Source organism: Poecile atricapillus, chromosome 14, assembly GCF_030490865.1.
Source record: "Poecile atricapillus isolate bPoeAtr1 chromosome 14, bPoeAtr1.hap1, whole genome shotgun sequence".
In the NCBI taxonomy this organism is placed as follows: Eukaryota; Metazoa; Chordata; class Aves; order Passeriformes; family Paridae; genus Poecile; species Poecile atricapillus.
Genome location: NC_081262.1, coordinates 10,195,026 through 10,210,730, shown reverse-complemented (window position 1 = coordinate 10,210,730; position 15,705 = coordinate 10,195,026). Strand labels below are relative to the sequence as shown.

At 36.8% G+C, this 15,705-nt stretch overlaps 2 protein-coding genes across 2 annotated transcripts; both read left to right on the top strand.

Annotated features, from left to right (window-relative positions):
- The first annotated feature begins 2,786 nt into the window (after positions 1-2,786).
- LOC131584512 (parvalbumin beta-like) lies at positions 2,787-6,049 on the top strand. Its single transcript, XM_058849725.1, has 5 exons — positions 2,787-2,925; positions 3,250-3,320; positions 3,715-3,847; positions 4,576-4,685; positions 5,153-6,049. The coding sequence occupies exons 2-5, from the start codon at positions 3,260-3,262 to the stop codon at positions 5,176-5,178; spliced, it is 330 nt and encodes a 109-aa protein (XP_058705708.1). The 5' UTR covers positions 2,787-2,925; positions 3,250-3,259; the 3' UTR covers positions 5,179-6,049.
- Positions 6,050-12,955: 6,906 nt separating this feature from the next.
- On the top strand, positions 12,956-15,543 carry LOC131584526 (parvalbumin, thymic CPV3). Its single transcript, XM_058849754.1, has 4 exons — positions 12,956-13,021; positions 13,387-13,519; positions 13,943-14,052; positions 15,518-15,543. The coding sequence occupies exons 1-4, from the start codon at positions 12,961-12,963 to the stop codon at positions 15,541-15,543; spliced, it is 330 nt and encodes a 109-aa protein (XP_058705737.1). The 5' UTR covers positions 12,956-12,960.
- The last annotated feature ends 162 nt before the right edge of the window (positions 15,544-15,705 follow it).

Here is a 15,705-nt window from a genome sequence, read left to right as displayed (position 1 = left end):
AAATTTTGGGTTGCCCTGAAAGAGGAGCAGAACCATGCATGAGATAAAACCTCCTGGTATTTAGTCAAAGCTGGCTGCCCCTTAACTTCATGTTCCTTTGGAAATCCCAATCCAAAAGCCATTTGTAAACTTGAGATTCAATTTCAGCTCTCCAACTGTTTGAAATCTCCATCATCTTCTAACAAGTAGAGAGCACATAAAGGGCAAGGGGATGTCAGAACATTCATTGCACACATAGACTGGTACAGTTTCTTCTTTGAGTTAGCAGCCAGCCCATGTGGAAAATCTTTGATGCAGCATCATCAGAGGCGCCTGGAGCTCTTCACACAAACAGTGTGGGCAGGGGGGCCAAGGCAGGATTAAGTTCCTGGAATGGGTAACTGAAATAGATATCTTGATTAAATCCCTGAACAGACACATACCCAACATTTTCATGCTCAATTTTTCAAGTATTTTAAAACATTTTAATAAGAGGATATTGTGGAGCATGAACTAAAGTGTTCACATTTTACAAAACCTAATTCCCACATTAGATTTGATTGAACTTGCTGAACTCAAACCTGTTCAATTGGCCCTGGACATTGCTGAAAGAGAGAAGTGGCTGGGAAACTCAAATTGGTGAATCTAAACCACTACAGATTGTAAGCACAGAAAGATACCATTATATTGGTCTGGACTTTCTGGTACACTTTCTGCACCAAAGACCTATAGAGCACTTCAGCAGCTGAAATACGGCTGCTCCAGAACTTTTGATTTGTTTGTCAACATGTCCTACACTCACGAAAACAAGAAAATCAGTTTTGTATATCAAGCTTCAGAAGAGAAAAATAGATCACCACTCCAGTTACAATAGAAAAAAGAAGGTACCCTTATACAGTGCCTTTCCCTGCCTTTCCTTTTATTGACCCTAAATTCAAAGGGGAATTTCTGTCTAAGTATAATATGCAAATAGTTCAACTCAAAGAGAATCACACCAGTTCCACCACAATGACATGTTGATCCGCTCTATTTTCTAGACACTGACTTCCTGCTTTAACTCCTAGGCTTCCAGAACAAATTGATTTTATATTTGTAACGATCTCCATAATGGACTGTAAAATTTAGCCAACATAAAAATAAACACAGTAAACCCCAGTTAGGTTAGAGTGAGTAGCCTGTTATTCTAAATTATCATGAAAGGAAAGTCCTCAGGAATTATCTCAGATTTTTCTCTGTTTATATTCCTGTTCTTTCAAGTGATTTGCTAGGCTACACTTCTTTTCTTTCAAATAGCTGTTCCTTCCTCTCTCCTCCTCTGATGAACGCCCTCCTGTTATCTTGTTCTCATCCTGGTCCTCGATTTTCCCAGTCTTGCAGCCCTGTCACAGCTGGACTTGCCTGTCTTTGGTGCCACCTTCGGGCAAGTGGTGGTTTGCCACAGAAATAAACTCCAAGACTCTTCTCTATAAATGCTTTGTAATCTCAGTGTGGGCTCCCCGCAATGATTATCTCTTGAATGCTCAAGAGATTTCCATACAATTAGTAGATTGTCTCTGATCCCAGGCCATATTCCTAATTATTTCCTAGTACCCGAGCCAAAGGCACAGTTAGATTCCTAGCGGCAAAACTGAATAATTTAATTTAGATTTCCACCTGTTTGGGATAAAATGCCTTTAAAAGTGACTTGTTCAGTTGATCTTATATCATCCAGAAAAGTTAGTTTTCACAATTTTCAATTCTAAACCACACAGCATGGGTTTAGAATAACATAGTCAGTGCTTACTTCAAAAATTCTTCTCTGGAAGAAATCAAGGGGAACTGAGATAGATGAGGTTTTGTCTGTATTTTCATGTACATAATTTTTGAAAGACAGCAGCTTTATTCTATAGTGATTAGAGGATAGGCTTCATTTTAAATGTTCTCGTCACTTAAATGTTATTTAAACCTAAGCAATAGTCCAGCCATGTTTATGTGTCAGTGTGAAATGTTCTCCCAATGTTTTTTTACACCACTGGCCAATTCCAACTATTCTCAAGGCCATTAAGTTCCAGTAAAATTCATGAGATAACTGACTGCGGTTTCCTATTAATATCCAGTAAGAGAAAAGCTGCAGTTTGAGCTCAGCTGCTGTTTAAGACCTTACAGAAGTTTATTTTTTCAGCACAGCAAGGAAGAACCAAATATCACTGATTTCACTGCTCTGTTTCCCTCCTGGCCACAACTGATCCACTCTCCTGTGTCCTGCTGAGCAGCTGACAACCTTCATTCTGCAAATGGACACATTTTAAAATGTGCACCCGGCAATTAATTACTGCTGAGTAAATGCTGTCTATATTTTTATAGCTAACCAAAGCTTATATAACAACTTATTAAAAGTAATTTGGGCTGAATTTTGTCTTTGAGCTTGTATTTGTATACAGATATATCTATTACAAATGTATCAGTATTAGTATGTTTTGAAGACTACTAGGGTAACTGCAGGAGTAGTGTTTCATGGGTAATTCATACCTGAATTGGGCCCTTAAAAGATAAAGTCAACTATGAAGATGTCCATTTCTTGTTACCATAAAGCAATTAAAAATATATGTATTTTTTAATTTATACACACACACACACAAATTTCACTAAAATAGGTGCAAACTGAGAGGATTTGCTTTGTATGGCACTAAACCCTACATACTGTCCAAAATACCATGCACATTCCTTTGGGATATAAATATCAATCTGATTAGCTAGCAGGTCTTGTCAGCCACAGTAACTTATCCCTTGGGGTATCTGAGCCATCACGTGGCTCTAGGACTTCTGTAAAAGGTCAAGAGGACTTAACTAAGGTCTATATAAGTCCTTCTCTATGTCATTTTAAAAAGAGTTAAGTCAAGAGGACTCTACGGATCTTTTACCTGACAATATTTTCTGTTCTTGGCTTGGGGAAAACTAAGTGGCCAGGTGAGTTCAATCTTTCTTCTGGAACTTTAGAAGACATCACAATAACTCAGACAAAAAATGCATGGAAATAACCAAAGATGCCCAAATGCTGGGCAGTTCTATAAATACCTTTAGCTTTGTCCTCAGTTTGTACATCTGAAGACTTAACTGGAAATATCAGTGCCTCAGATGCACGATATGTAACTGAGCTAAAGGATGGAGCAGTTGGGTTCTGCAGGGAGCTCACCTGCTCTGCCCTGGGACCTGGGCTCACCTCAGGGCACCTCCACAGCTGAGAGAGCAAGAGCAGTGACAACCCCACCCAACAACATTTTTCATTTGCAGTACTATCGACATGGCTCTTTCCAGTATCCTGACAGAAGCTGAAATTGCTGCTGGTCTACAGAGCTGTCAAGGTAATATTTATGTTTTAAATTTGGCTTTGCAATTTATCTATCAACTTCCTTTGTCCTTGCTACCCCAAAGGCCCAATTCCAATGGAAACAGAAAATGCTCTCTTACTAAAAACAGAAAAAGGATACAAGGTAATGGAACAGACACAAGTTTTAATCTTGGCCAACCCAGCTCCAGGTACCCATCATCATTTGTGCATTGCAGCAATTTTAATTATGAAAAAATCAAAGACTGACTCCTACATCAGAAATCCTGTTTTTTCAGAGAATAAAACTACTGCTGATTTAAATACAAGCACAATATTTATCATCAGGTTCTACAGATCCAGATTTCCGACTGTTCCACATTTCTGACTACTTTTCTTCATCTTTCCTTATTTCCATCTGCTTATTTCAGCTGCTGATTCATTTGATTACAAAACCTTTTTTGTCAAAGTGGGTCTCAACTCCAAGTCCAAAGACCAAGTTGCCAAAGTCTTTGGAATTCTTGACCAGGACAGGAGTGGCTTTATAGAGGAAGAGGAACTGAAGTAAGTAAATAAAAAAGTTACCAGCAGGGTTGTGTTTTATCATGTAAAAATGCATTATAAGATCAGAAATATTCCCTTTCCTCCTGTCCCTTTGGATGGGAGACAATCTTGTGTTTGTGTACCTGTGTGTGAGTGCTGGTGCTGGAGGAGCTGCAAGTCAAATAACAAAGGCAAGGCTGGATTACAATGGGGAAACTCTCTGACAGCACTGAAAATACTTGTTTCATGTAGCAATAACTGACAGACTGTGAAGATAAAAATAGCAGTTCTGCTATAGCTGCTTTTTATTAAGATTTTTTTACCAGACTGAATTCAAAGGGCCATTTTTCTCTCATCTTTCTTCATGTCACATGAATTCTACCTTCCAGATCATAGTCATCTGACTTTGAAGTTAAGGTTAGAGAAATGATTGCTGCTGAGACTTTGAATCTTATGAGAAAGAAGGAAGATAACAAGGGAGGGAAGATGAGTCCTGCCACTACAGTCAGTGTTAATTCTGCCTTTTTAATCCAATGGAAACCAAGATGTCATCAAGGATTTTTATAGGCTCTGAAGCAGCATCCCCTTACTTCCTTACCCTCACTCTCAATGAAGCTAGAGGAAGTTTTGCCATTGAAATAGTTCTCAAGAACTGAATCATGCTTGAAATTTTACAGCTATTGCTAATCCAAACCCTGAACAGGGTTTCAGTACTATGTCTCGCTCATTTGCTCTCTCACCTTTACCAGACTTTTCCTGAAGAACTTCTCAGCCAGTGCCAGAGCTTTGACTGATGCTGAGACCAAGGCGTTCCTGGCAGCAGGGGACAGTGATGGAGATGGTAAAATTGGAGTGGATGGTAAGACTGCTTTTATTAAAATGATAATACCTGCCTTGGAGACGCCCTAAAGGTAACTCTAGGGAGCTGCCCTGCTCCATGTACTGGATGTTATGCATCTGATGCTGAGGTGCTCAGATCTGCTGTGTTATAGAGAGAATCTAACATAGGAACTGGTCCCAATTCTGCCCCTGGCTAAAGTGGTCAATCCCTTTACTCATCTGTGGAGATTTTTCCAGGACTGGAATATAAATTCAGTCTATAATTTCACTGCTTTTTGCTAATGAACTGTGATACAATATGACACTTAAATGCAACACTCCCTTTGCCTTAAGTATCTATTGCTATGAATATAAAATGTGCTGCCTTTAAGGAATGATTATTAGAGGAAGTACCATTAGTTTCCCATTTTAACTCAAAAATTAGAAGTTTTTGACTGTGTGATTACAAACAGAGGTCCCACTTTATTACTCTTTTTTCTTTTTCAGAGTTTCAAGCACTCGTCAAATCATAACCAGCAGTCAAGATAAAGACCGAGATATATGTGCCATAAACATCTTTCCTATTGCAAACCTACCATTTATTTACACCTTTTGTATCCTGAAAGGTCATGAACAATTGTTGGGAAGTGGCTTCATATTGCTGGAAAACATCTGAAGTGGTACAAGCACTACTTAAGCCAGGCTGCCAAGTGTTTTAATCAGAAAGTCTATGCCACTGAGGGACTGAACTGGAATCTACTCTTCACATCTGAATTTAGGGCATTAAAGATACAAACACAAATATTAAGAGGAGAAATTGAAAGCATCTCTGTGGGCCATTGAATTTTCAATATTTGTATAAATAGCTAGCATATGTTGTAAAAAAACCAGAATTAATAAAATGTCCAGGTGTAAAACCTGTTTATGGTAACTGGTAGCAGTGGCATTTAATCAAGAGGTATTTTAATATTCTATATGTTTTTCTGTCATTCTTTATGCAAGTGATTGTGTTTCAGAGACTAAGTATACTGCAGGACTTTGCACTAATTAAGTCGTCAGTTTAAGATGAACTGGATCCAGGATGAATTTAGATTACTGAAATAGCAATACATTCAAAATTCCCCAAGGAATCCCTCACCTTCATGCCCACCCGATGGCACTATTGTTCCACTGCTGAGAAGCTAAAACAATGTTCTTTGTGCTCGAATGTATTCCAAAACCCTCCTCGTGTCCCATCTGCCACTTCTGCAAAATGCACTTCAAAGAAAAAAAGTCCCTAGTGCTCCATAAAAGCAAATAGGGAAATGGTGCCCAAATAATCAACATTCTCAGCACTGGGAATAACATAATGCCCACATCTCACAGAGGTGTAAAATGCATCAATGCTTGTGAGGAAAGTATAATAAAATTGTCATAAAAAAATTGCTAAGAAATTAATCTTTTTTTCTTTACTGTCAGATTGAAATAGCAAGACAGACATAAGGAATGGGGGAAATGCAGAATTCTGAGTATTTGCTCATTAATTGAAGTTCATTTTGTGCACTAGGTTAGGGTTCTGGTTGAAAAGCATGAGTGTGATGATATCACAATTTTGTCATAGTATAAACACACACAGAAATCAAACTGAGCTACAAAAATGAACTCATTGCTAATAGGACCTAATGAAACACTGCAGTGTATTGGGGTTTAGTCTTAGATACGTGACCAAAATAAACACACAGCCAAACAGCCTTTTAAAAAATCTAGATGGCTTTAACCATCCCAAACATTATACTTCCAACACTACAGTTGCTCCTAAATACTCTTTTAAAAGAAAAATATGAGTTCTTGGAAAGTCTGTTCTTGGACAATAATCTTGCAAAAACCAGTATGACTGTCTCATTTTGGACCTATTTAAGAAGATGTTTCAATATTTTAAAATAAAAAAAAAATCTTAATTTCAAAATTTCCTGCTGATGTTGTTGTGGTGCTGATGCACAACATATTTATGATGAAATATTATGGAGAAAGAAGGAAATATCAATACAATGTTGGGGAAATCATCATATCAAACAAAGTTCAAGCAATCTACAAGACTTTAATGAATATTCAATAATGTGTTCATGCTCTATACATTAGCCAAAAATACATTTCCATTAACTCCAATGAATGAATCCAGTCCTAATATTGTAGAATTTTCTATAACAGTGAAAAAAGAATTATCCATCAAGCAAATTGACATTCTTTATTTCAATGTCATTTTAGGAGAGCAATTAAAAAAAGAAATTTTTCAGAGTTAATAACTACAGCCTGATTGCACAGCTAAAAGCTCTCATTATTGTCAGAAAATGCTTTGTTTCTCAGATGATATTATGTTTTATGTTTTCATTGTGCAATATGGGTCACCCAGACATTTTCAAGCATTGTACCAACATCAATGTCTATATAAGAGAGAAAGACACAGACAGCTCAGATGACTTCTGAGATAGCAGGCAGCTCCTTTATTTAACCACACTTACTTCCACCCTGATTAGCCTGCTAGGCCTACAAATCTAAGACAATTTCACCACTTACCATTCCATTAAGAACAGTAAAAAATTCATGACAAGGTAAGTCTGGTATCAGCTTCAGTGATCACTCCAGAAAGTTAAGAAGAGCTTGTGACTAGAGAGGTTTTTAGACCTTTCCTTCTTCCAGTATTACCACTAAGCAGATCAGAGGAGAAAATGTGGTTTTCTTTGCACAAGAATATACTCACTCACTTTCTTTTCCTCTCTGCCTCTCATTCACATGGGATGTCAGGTACTGTGAAATTTCTGTAACTACTTACCATGGGATTTTAAAAAGCTTTTCAAATTGTGCCTCAGCTAGAAATACTGCTGCCTGATCATAAATGTACATTTCCAAACAGCTCCCTGAGAGTGAGCAACATTCTGCTGGAATCAGACATTTGGAGGTCTGTGACCCTAAATATGGGATTGCCTCTTTTCAGTGGAATTTTGACACACGCTTGGTGCATGTGTTTTAACAGTTTGTCTGAATCTTCTTTCTTTAAGCCATTTCTGTTAAACAAGAGACTTTTGATGATTACTTATGATAAAGTTAACTCTAATTACAGAGTAATGTTACTTCAAACTTCACTAAAGGTTACACATCCTCATAGTGCTGAAATTCATGGCCAAAATCCCACTGAAATCAATGAGAACAGGCAGTGAATACAGAAGTAGTTGGAATCACCTCAGTGCTATTTGGTTTATTTTGCCATGGCTCCTTACACTGTGGGGCACAGTGAAATGCAGCCATGTGCAAAGAGCCTTTGGTAACCGTACAGTAGGACTATCAATCTTCTACATGTCACAATAGGCAGAATCCAGATTATTTCACAGCCTCCAACATTAGGACACAGTTATTCCTAGAATAGACAGAAACTCTGAACAATGTAGATTTTTAAAGATCACTGCATCTGACACTGTCTACGATGCTGACAGCAGACAGAAACATAGCAGACAATTACACTTAGGGTCAGAGACAGAAAATTGCATTACTGAGTCACAGAAGAACCTCCAAGTGCTTTTAAAGACAATGTTGTCAGAGATCTTCCAGGACAGCTTTTTAAGTGAAAAACTATGTTTAGCAGACTGACTCTCTGAATTAGTGACACTATTACTCAGCTATGTTAGTCTATTCTGCTGTCATTTTCAAACAGAAATCAAATTCATTCCCACAGAATGATAAGAACATAATTTGAACTGAGGAAAGTTCACATGGTATTTCCCCTAACATGAGAGAAGTACCTGTTTTCCTTTAGCTCCAGACCCACAGTGCTGCAGAACCTGTCTTGTATCTTGGGTTCTCTAGTCCAGATCTCTGCTCAGTGCTCTGGGTAACATCCTCTACTTGCTGCAGGGAAAGAAAGCTTTGTCACTGGGGCCTGGCTTTCCTCCTTCGTTGTAGCAAAAAAGTCAAATACTACAGCAAGTGCTCAGACTTCTCTGTTAGATATGGCAAAATACTATGTCCCAAGCAACAATTCAAATTAAATGCTGCAATTATTTTTCTATTTCTATATGACTAAAGCATCTGCCCTAAGAGACAACTTGAAGTGGCAGGATATAATTAATTTTGTTGTCAAGGTCCTTTTTAATTATTATAGCTGTGAACACACTAAGATTCTCTGCTGTCACCACTGAGACATCAACAGTACTATCAGCCATAGAGGTTACTGAGTATCTATTTTAGTTACTCCCAAACTCATTACAAAGGCAGAATCTGTTATCCAGGATCATGATACAATTGGCCCTGACACAACCAGGGCTGAAAGATGGAGTTGTGTGGGTTTGAGAACAGCTGCTGCAGCATCTCTTTACACTGTTGTAGTTGGTCTCAGGTTAACACCTCTCCTCTGATCTCACCTGAGACAACTGCTGATGTTTCTTTTGCATCTGAAGTCATGGCTTTGGTTGATTGCCACTGCTAATTAACTCTGTAGTTTATGCCAAACAGAACACAAAGGGTACAAGACTAGTCTACAACATGTCAATGTTTTATCAAAACACAACTTTCCTCTGATACTTAGAGAAGTAAATAGAACTTGATTTGAAGACAATTGTTTCATATATTTAGGTTCCTACCAAGAACCTATCAATATATTGAAATATTCTGTATTTCTTAGAATCACACCTTCAAGTTTAATTCTGGAAGTCTGAAAAAAAAATTTGCTTTAATATTATTTAATAAAGACACCTCAGGTGAAAATGACACTAGGTATGCAAGAACATAAATATGCAGATGATCAACCTAATAGAACTTTCAGATGTCTCTCATAGAGCAAAAAAAATACCCCAAAATCAAACAAACAAAAATTAATATTTTTTCTTGAATTTCATAGGAACAAGTACTAAATATTCCTGGAAACTGTGCAATACTAAGATTCTGGGTCAGATTTTGCACCTTTGTTAACTGCCCATTACTTAGCAGCTGTTGTTCTGGTTGAATTATTAGGGATTTTCTTTATAGTGTTACATTATTTGCATAGCATCTTTATAAAAACCACTTTCAGAGATCTCAGTTTTTGAATGCATAAAGTAATTACAACCACCTAAGTTAACACATAACCAAGAAAGAAGGAAAACAGGCAGATAATTCAGATGTAAAATAGATTATCTCATTAATATATCCCTTAATATACTAACCCCCTGATTATTGCATTCTAATTGTAGTGGAGGGAAACCTGTACTTCAGATGAAGTGTCATTAATAAATAAATAAAACCCAGTAACCCTAGATTCCCACCTGTATCAATGTACAGTGACATCAACTTGATTCTGAAATTCAGCTCTTTTAGGCTTTTGTAAACCATCTTTCAGCCAGGATTAGCATCACTTTTGTTGTCAGCATTGAATTTCAAACACTAAAATATCTCTTCAAAAGCAATCATAGCAATTATCTCACTTTCATTTGAGATCATATTCTAATATAATACTAATTCTGGCAATTTTACAGCTGTTGAATACACATAAAACAAGCTCAGCACTCTGCCATGGCAGAGTGCCTGAGGTAACCAGATGTCATTTTTTTTTAACATTTGGTGCTTATATTTTAATACAATGCCCAAATTAGTTGCAGACATATTTTAAACTTGAGCATTATATGCTCACCTTGGTCCTGTCATTTTCCTCCATTTCAATTCCCTTGTTCTCATTTGCTGTCAATAATTAGTGTTGTATGGCAAATCAAACACTTAGGCAAAGAGAGCAGTTCCATGAGCACTGTATAGGAGCCAGCAGAAACAAAGGAAATCTCCTATAAAGGAACATCTATGACCCTGTCACAGAGGACTGAAAAAAAATCCTTTTCTCTAGAAACATCTTGTTCAAACTCATATCAACTTGAGATGATCATAAAGCAGAAAATACAACAGAGTGTAAAAAGGTATCTAAGAGAATGAAAGTTATTTCATCAGGATTTTACCAGGATGATTCTGGAGAAAGCACAGAATGAACTTCATCCCCACAGCCACTGCCTGACAGATCATAATACCATGGAAACCTCAGGCAGAAAGCAACATGAATATATAGCACTGAATGAAGAAGATAAATGGAAAAAACACCAAAAGATCTGTGATCACACCTTAAGCTTGTACAAATCAGCACTGTTTAATTTATTTTAAATACCAATTTACAACAGCCCAGGGTTCTTAGGTTTACCAGTAAAGTGTTCTTCCAGGTCACTACAACAAATTTTCCTCCTGGAAGCAATAGAAGGAGCACTTAGTTGTTCCTGGACAGCTGGTATTTGGGACCAACGGTAAGTCTGAATATTTGTGATTTATGCCCTATTCCTTCACATATAAAATAGGTAGCAAGAAAGTTAAAAGTATCATTAAATTATGTCTGCTTTTTGTGTTACTTATACCTTCCATTTCTCTATCCAAATTCAAACAGTGCTATGGAACATTTGCTGTGATTGACACTTTTCTCACTGCCATTAAACCAAGCAGGAGTAAACCCACTGTAGTCCATTAATCTACATCAAGGCTTAGATATATTTATTACTCTGCTCCACAGTATAATTTGTAACCATTGCTACTATAAAAATATTACCTCTTTGGCATAATATGCTATTTCCATTTCTTTAAAAATAAAACAATGTTCATGGATTAAGAGAACATCAGTTTAGATACCACAATTGACTACTACACAATAAATACTAACCAAAATACATGTGAGTTTTATTGGTCTCCATCCTAGAATTTTAAAGATGGAAACAGATTTTTGTCTGAGAAGGAGAATCTCTCATCTGCTGTTACAAATTTTCTTAAGGTATTTTTGTTCCAAAAGTAATATTCCTGAAATATGTAATAAACCCTCATTTATTCATACCTACAATGAAAATTTAGTTATTAATGAAATAGATTGTGAGAGTGTTATAAAATATATATAAAGCTATTTCCACACTAACGAAGTCTGACTCCTACACCTATAGAACTTGCTACAACTAGTAAGCCTATTATTGATTTAATGTAATTCAAAATATTCAAAATAGATTATTAAGTAGGCCAACTGATTATATATAATCTTCCAAGGAATACTGATGAAAAAATCAGTTTATTCAGCTTTACCTAGTTCATAGTTTTCTGTTACTGAAGACACTGGTTTCTGTAATTCAGAAAATATAAAATGAAGCTCACTGCAGAAAGAACATCCAAATTAGAAAATGCTTTCCTCTACCCTAATGACAAGTTATCTTTGTCAGAATGACACATTGTCACTTCTGAGATGTCATCTCCAACCTCCTTCATACATTCCATAGGATCAACAGACCCATGGAAAACAAATTCATTTCTTTTCACATGGACTTGACTGCTGGAGTCATCTTCCAAAGAGTAACTTTCAGGTGCAGAGGTTACCTGTTAACGTACTTGGAGACTGAAAGGCTGTTCTGATGTCAACATTGTACTTAATTAAGCACTAGTGGATTTATTAAAAAAAAAAACAATAAAACTGTTCTTTTTGTCCATATTATCTTAGGATATAAATAGTAAGAAAAGTTTAATTAGTTAAGGAAGAAATTTGAGCCAGGTCTCAATTCAAACATTTGATCCATGGAAGTGTAACCTAAGTAGTGGTTATTGTAACCTTTTGAATCCTTTATAAGACAGAGTGGCAAGCTAGAGCCAACATTATTATTTTGCCTGGTATCTCCTCAGCTATTTTTCCTTTACCTAGCTGAGAAAACTCTAAAGGTGAGCAGCTGACTTGAGATTAATTAAAGAAAATTACTGTGCAGAGCTGCACCAGTAGTAAGTACAACAACCACTATTCTAAGGTTTTTATTTTAATTGCTGGAATTACATATGGATGGACTTTACATAGATAAGTATCCGTTTTCTTTTTATTCTTCAGAGCTGCTGGGGGAGATAATAGAAGAAAACTTTCTTAATTTTCCTTTTCCAACTGCATATATTGTTACTTGTATTGCCAGATTCTGTGCATTCCAGTAAGACTATTAGATTAACAGTTATATAGAGTTTAAAAATATGCTGTATTTCTATAAGTTGCAGGTAAATGACAAAATATTGATCATCAACTCACCATATGGTTAATGTACTCCATCTCATTAACAAGCATTATTTCTGCACTGCTATTTTTAAGGAAGTAATGTATTAATTCTTGTAATTTGTTAAGGAATAGCAGAGATGTCACTTTGATCAATGAGATTCATCTACTCTTCTTGACCTTCTAGTAATCTTCAAAACACAGAAAAACCCAATTTATTGTAAGATTCACTTGCATTTCAAAACTCTGTTTGCAATATTCTATTTTGCACAGGTTTAAAATGAGCCTTACAGACATTCTAAGCCCTTCTGACATCGCTGCTGCTCTGCGGGACTGCCAAGGTGAGAAAACAATTAAAACTCTCAAAATCTCTTATTTTGTGTAACCCATGGCAAGTTTAACTCCGTCCCAAAGGAATACTGAACAAGCATACTTTAAATGGATTTCTGCAATCTCTTTACTCAGCTGTCACAGTATGTTTGTTCATAACTGGTTTATATTGTCAGTTTGGAGCTAATCCCCACATGATTTTGTTGGATGTTTAGGAGGGTATGGGGCAGTGTTGCAAAATCATTCATTCTTTGACAGGCTTCACCTACTGATCATGTTTAGAACAATTAAAATGTAACAAAGTATCATCCTCAGACCATTTAGGAACACTGAACACAGTGGTCTGGGGTTAATTTCTTTATTAATTTATTTTCAGCTCCAGATTCCTTTAGTCCCAAAAAATTCTTTCAGATCAGTGGGATGTCTAAAAAGAGTAGCAGCCAGATCAAGGAGATCTTCCGGATTCTCGACAATGATCAAAGTGGCTTTATTGAGGAAGATGAGCTCAAGTAAGGATTTTGTTAACTACTTGGAGGGTATAAAAAAATAAGCACTTTTTCCATTTCAGAACTTTCAGTAAATGTGAACACAATTTATGCTAAATGTTGCTAAAACCTTCAGCAGATTGTGAAAGATATATTTAAATAATCCTTACAGAGGAAAGCAAATTAGTTATATCTGCCTTTTCTGCTCAGTATAGGAAAAAAAAAGCTCCTGGGGGCTGGATTTTCATAGTGGACAGAATCAATTCATTCAGGGTTGCACTTATAAAGCAGAAATACATAAAATTAAGATTTAGCTTGTCACAAAGCGGTATTTTAAGGACTTGGCTATTGTAGTAAATTATTTAGAGATATCTATCAAATTGATTATACAACAACCATAAAAATACTATGGTGTGAAAATCTAAATCTAAGTTGTTTCCTCCCAAGGTACTTCCTTCAGAGGTTTGAGTGTGGAGCCAGAGTGTTAACCACCTCAGAAACCAAGACCTTCTTGGCAGCTGCAGATCATGATGGGGATGGTAAAATCGGGGCTGAAGGTATTGACTACTTTAAGTACAGAATGAAGCACCTCAGGATGTTTGTAGTGATGTGGGATTCTCTTTTATGTTGATGGTACATTAATGTACCTCCAGTGATTTTACTGAAACCCTTGAGTAGCAACCCGTTTAAGGGTGGAAATGGTCCATGATCTTACAGGTTCATCTCTGCAACCCTTTTTGCATAAGCAAGTAAAAAAACCCTAAAGAACTTTTCTATTGCCACTAACTCCCATCTTTCAAGCTGTTCTGATCACTCGGAATACACAAATGTAAAATCAAGGACAAAAGAACCATCTGTACACAGAAGAACAACCAGCTCATACATCAGCTCGTTTTCAGCAGCTACTGCCCCACAGAAATTCCGCCGGGCACTAAAATCATTCTCAATATGCAGCATATAGTTCTGTTTTTGTTTTGCATGATAAGGATATAAGACTGATCAAGTGTCAGTACCCCAGTATGAGATCCCACAACAGGATCCCAGCAGGGATGGCTGCTCTTTATCTTCAGTGGCAGGCTAAGGACCAGATAGGAAGGCGCAGCTGTTGAAGGAAGCAGCATACACTCACCACGTGGAAACACTGGTGTGATTTAATGGTTGCATTGGTGCAGAAACCTCCTGATCTCCTAATTCCATCATTCTGTGCCCTGTTTTGGAGACAAAGCACACACACAAAAGGCCTGCAGCTAATGGCAACTCGCCCCATGAGAGCAGTGAGCTGCCTAGAGGAGCATGAAAGGGGCTTAGGGAATAGCATGCAGGGAATGTGCTGGCGAGCAGATTCCCCAGCTCACTGCACTAGCAGGACAGAACTCTTCTGTTTCTTTCTTTGGAAGGAATTAAATCCAGTTCCTTAGGAACTCTGCCAGAATAAACACACATGATTTATGAAGCAATCTGTATATTAATACAGTCACTCAGGGATGGGACTGATCAGATACTCTAATTCATGGAAGCCAAATATTCAAAAGATCTTTAAAATAACAGTATCTTATTGCACAACTCAACACCCCAGAATCATACCACATGGAACTGCACGGTCTTTTTAGCTTTAGACTGTGCTCTAAATCAACATTTCTCAATGCCTGAAGCATTACAAACAGTTAATAAAACACATGTTTAAAAACAGCTTTTCAGTTTTTTTACTTGAGCTCTTAACTACTTCTTACTTAAATTCCATATAAGACATTCCATTATTTTTGCCTAAGGTCAGTATTAGGCCAAAACAACCCTGAATATTTCATTTTTTCCTGTAAGTCAGCAAAACACTCTGCCTTTCCACACGTTGTTTAGGATGTTTAGGTGATGCCTCTTTTCCACATGTTTCTTCTCCGGTCATCTATCAGATAACTTTTTTCTGTTCATTCCTATTTTAAATCTCTTGATAAACCACCAATCCTTTACTCCTAATCCTTTCATGTTGATATTTCTTTCATGTAAATATTCTCTTATCTTTCACAGAATTCCAGGAAATGGTACAGGCTTAGAGGTTCAAAAGGACCAAAGAAGATGGAATTGGGATGAATCTGCAGGAGACAATCCTAAACCTTGAAAATCAGGACTTCCTTATTTATCTTTACAGTGTCTGTTATTTTTTCACTGCCTTAGCAACATAATGAAACACTGATTACTGATTTTTTCATTGTGTG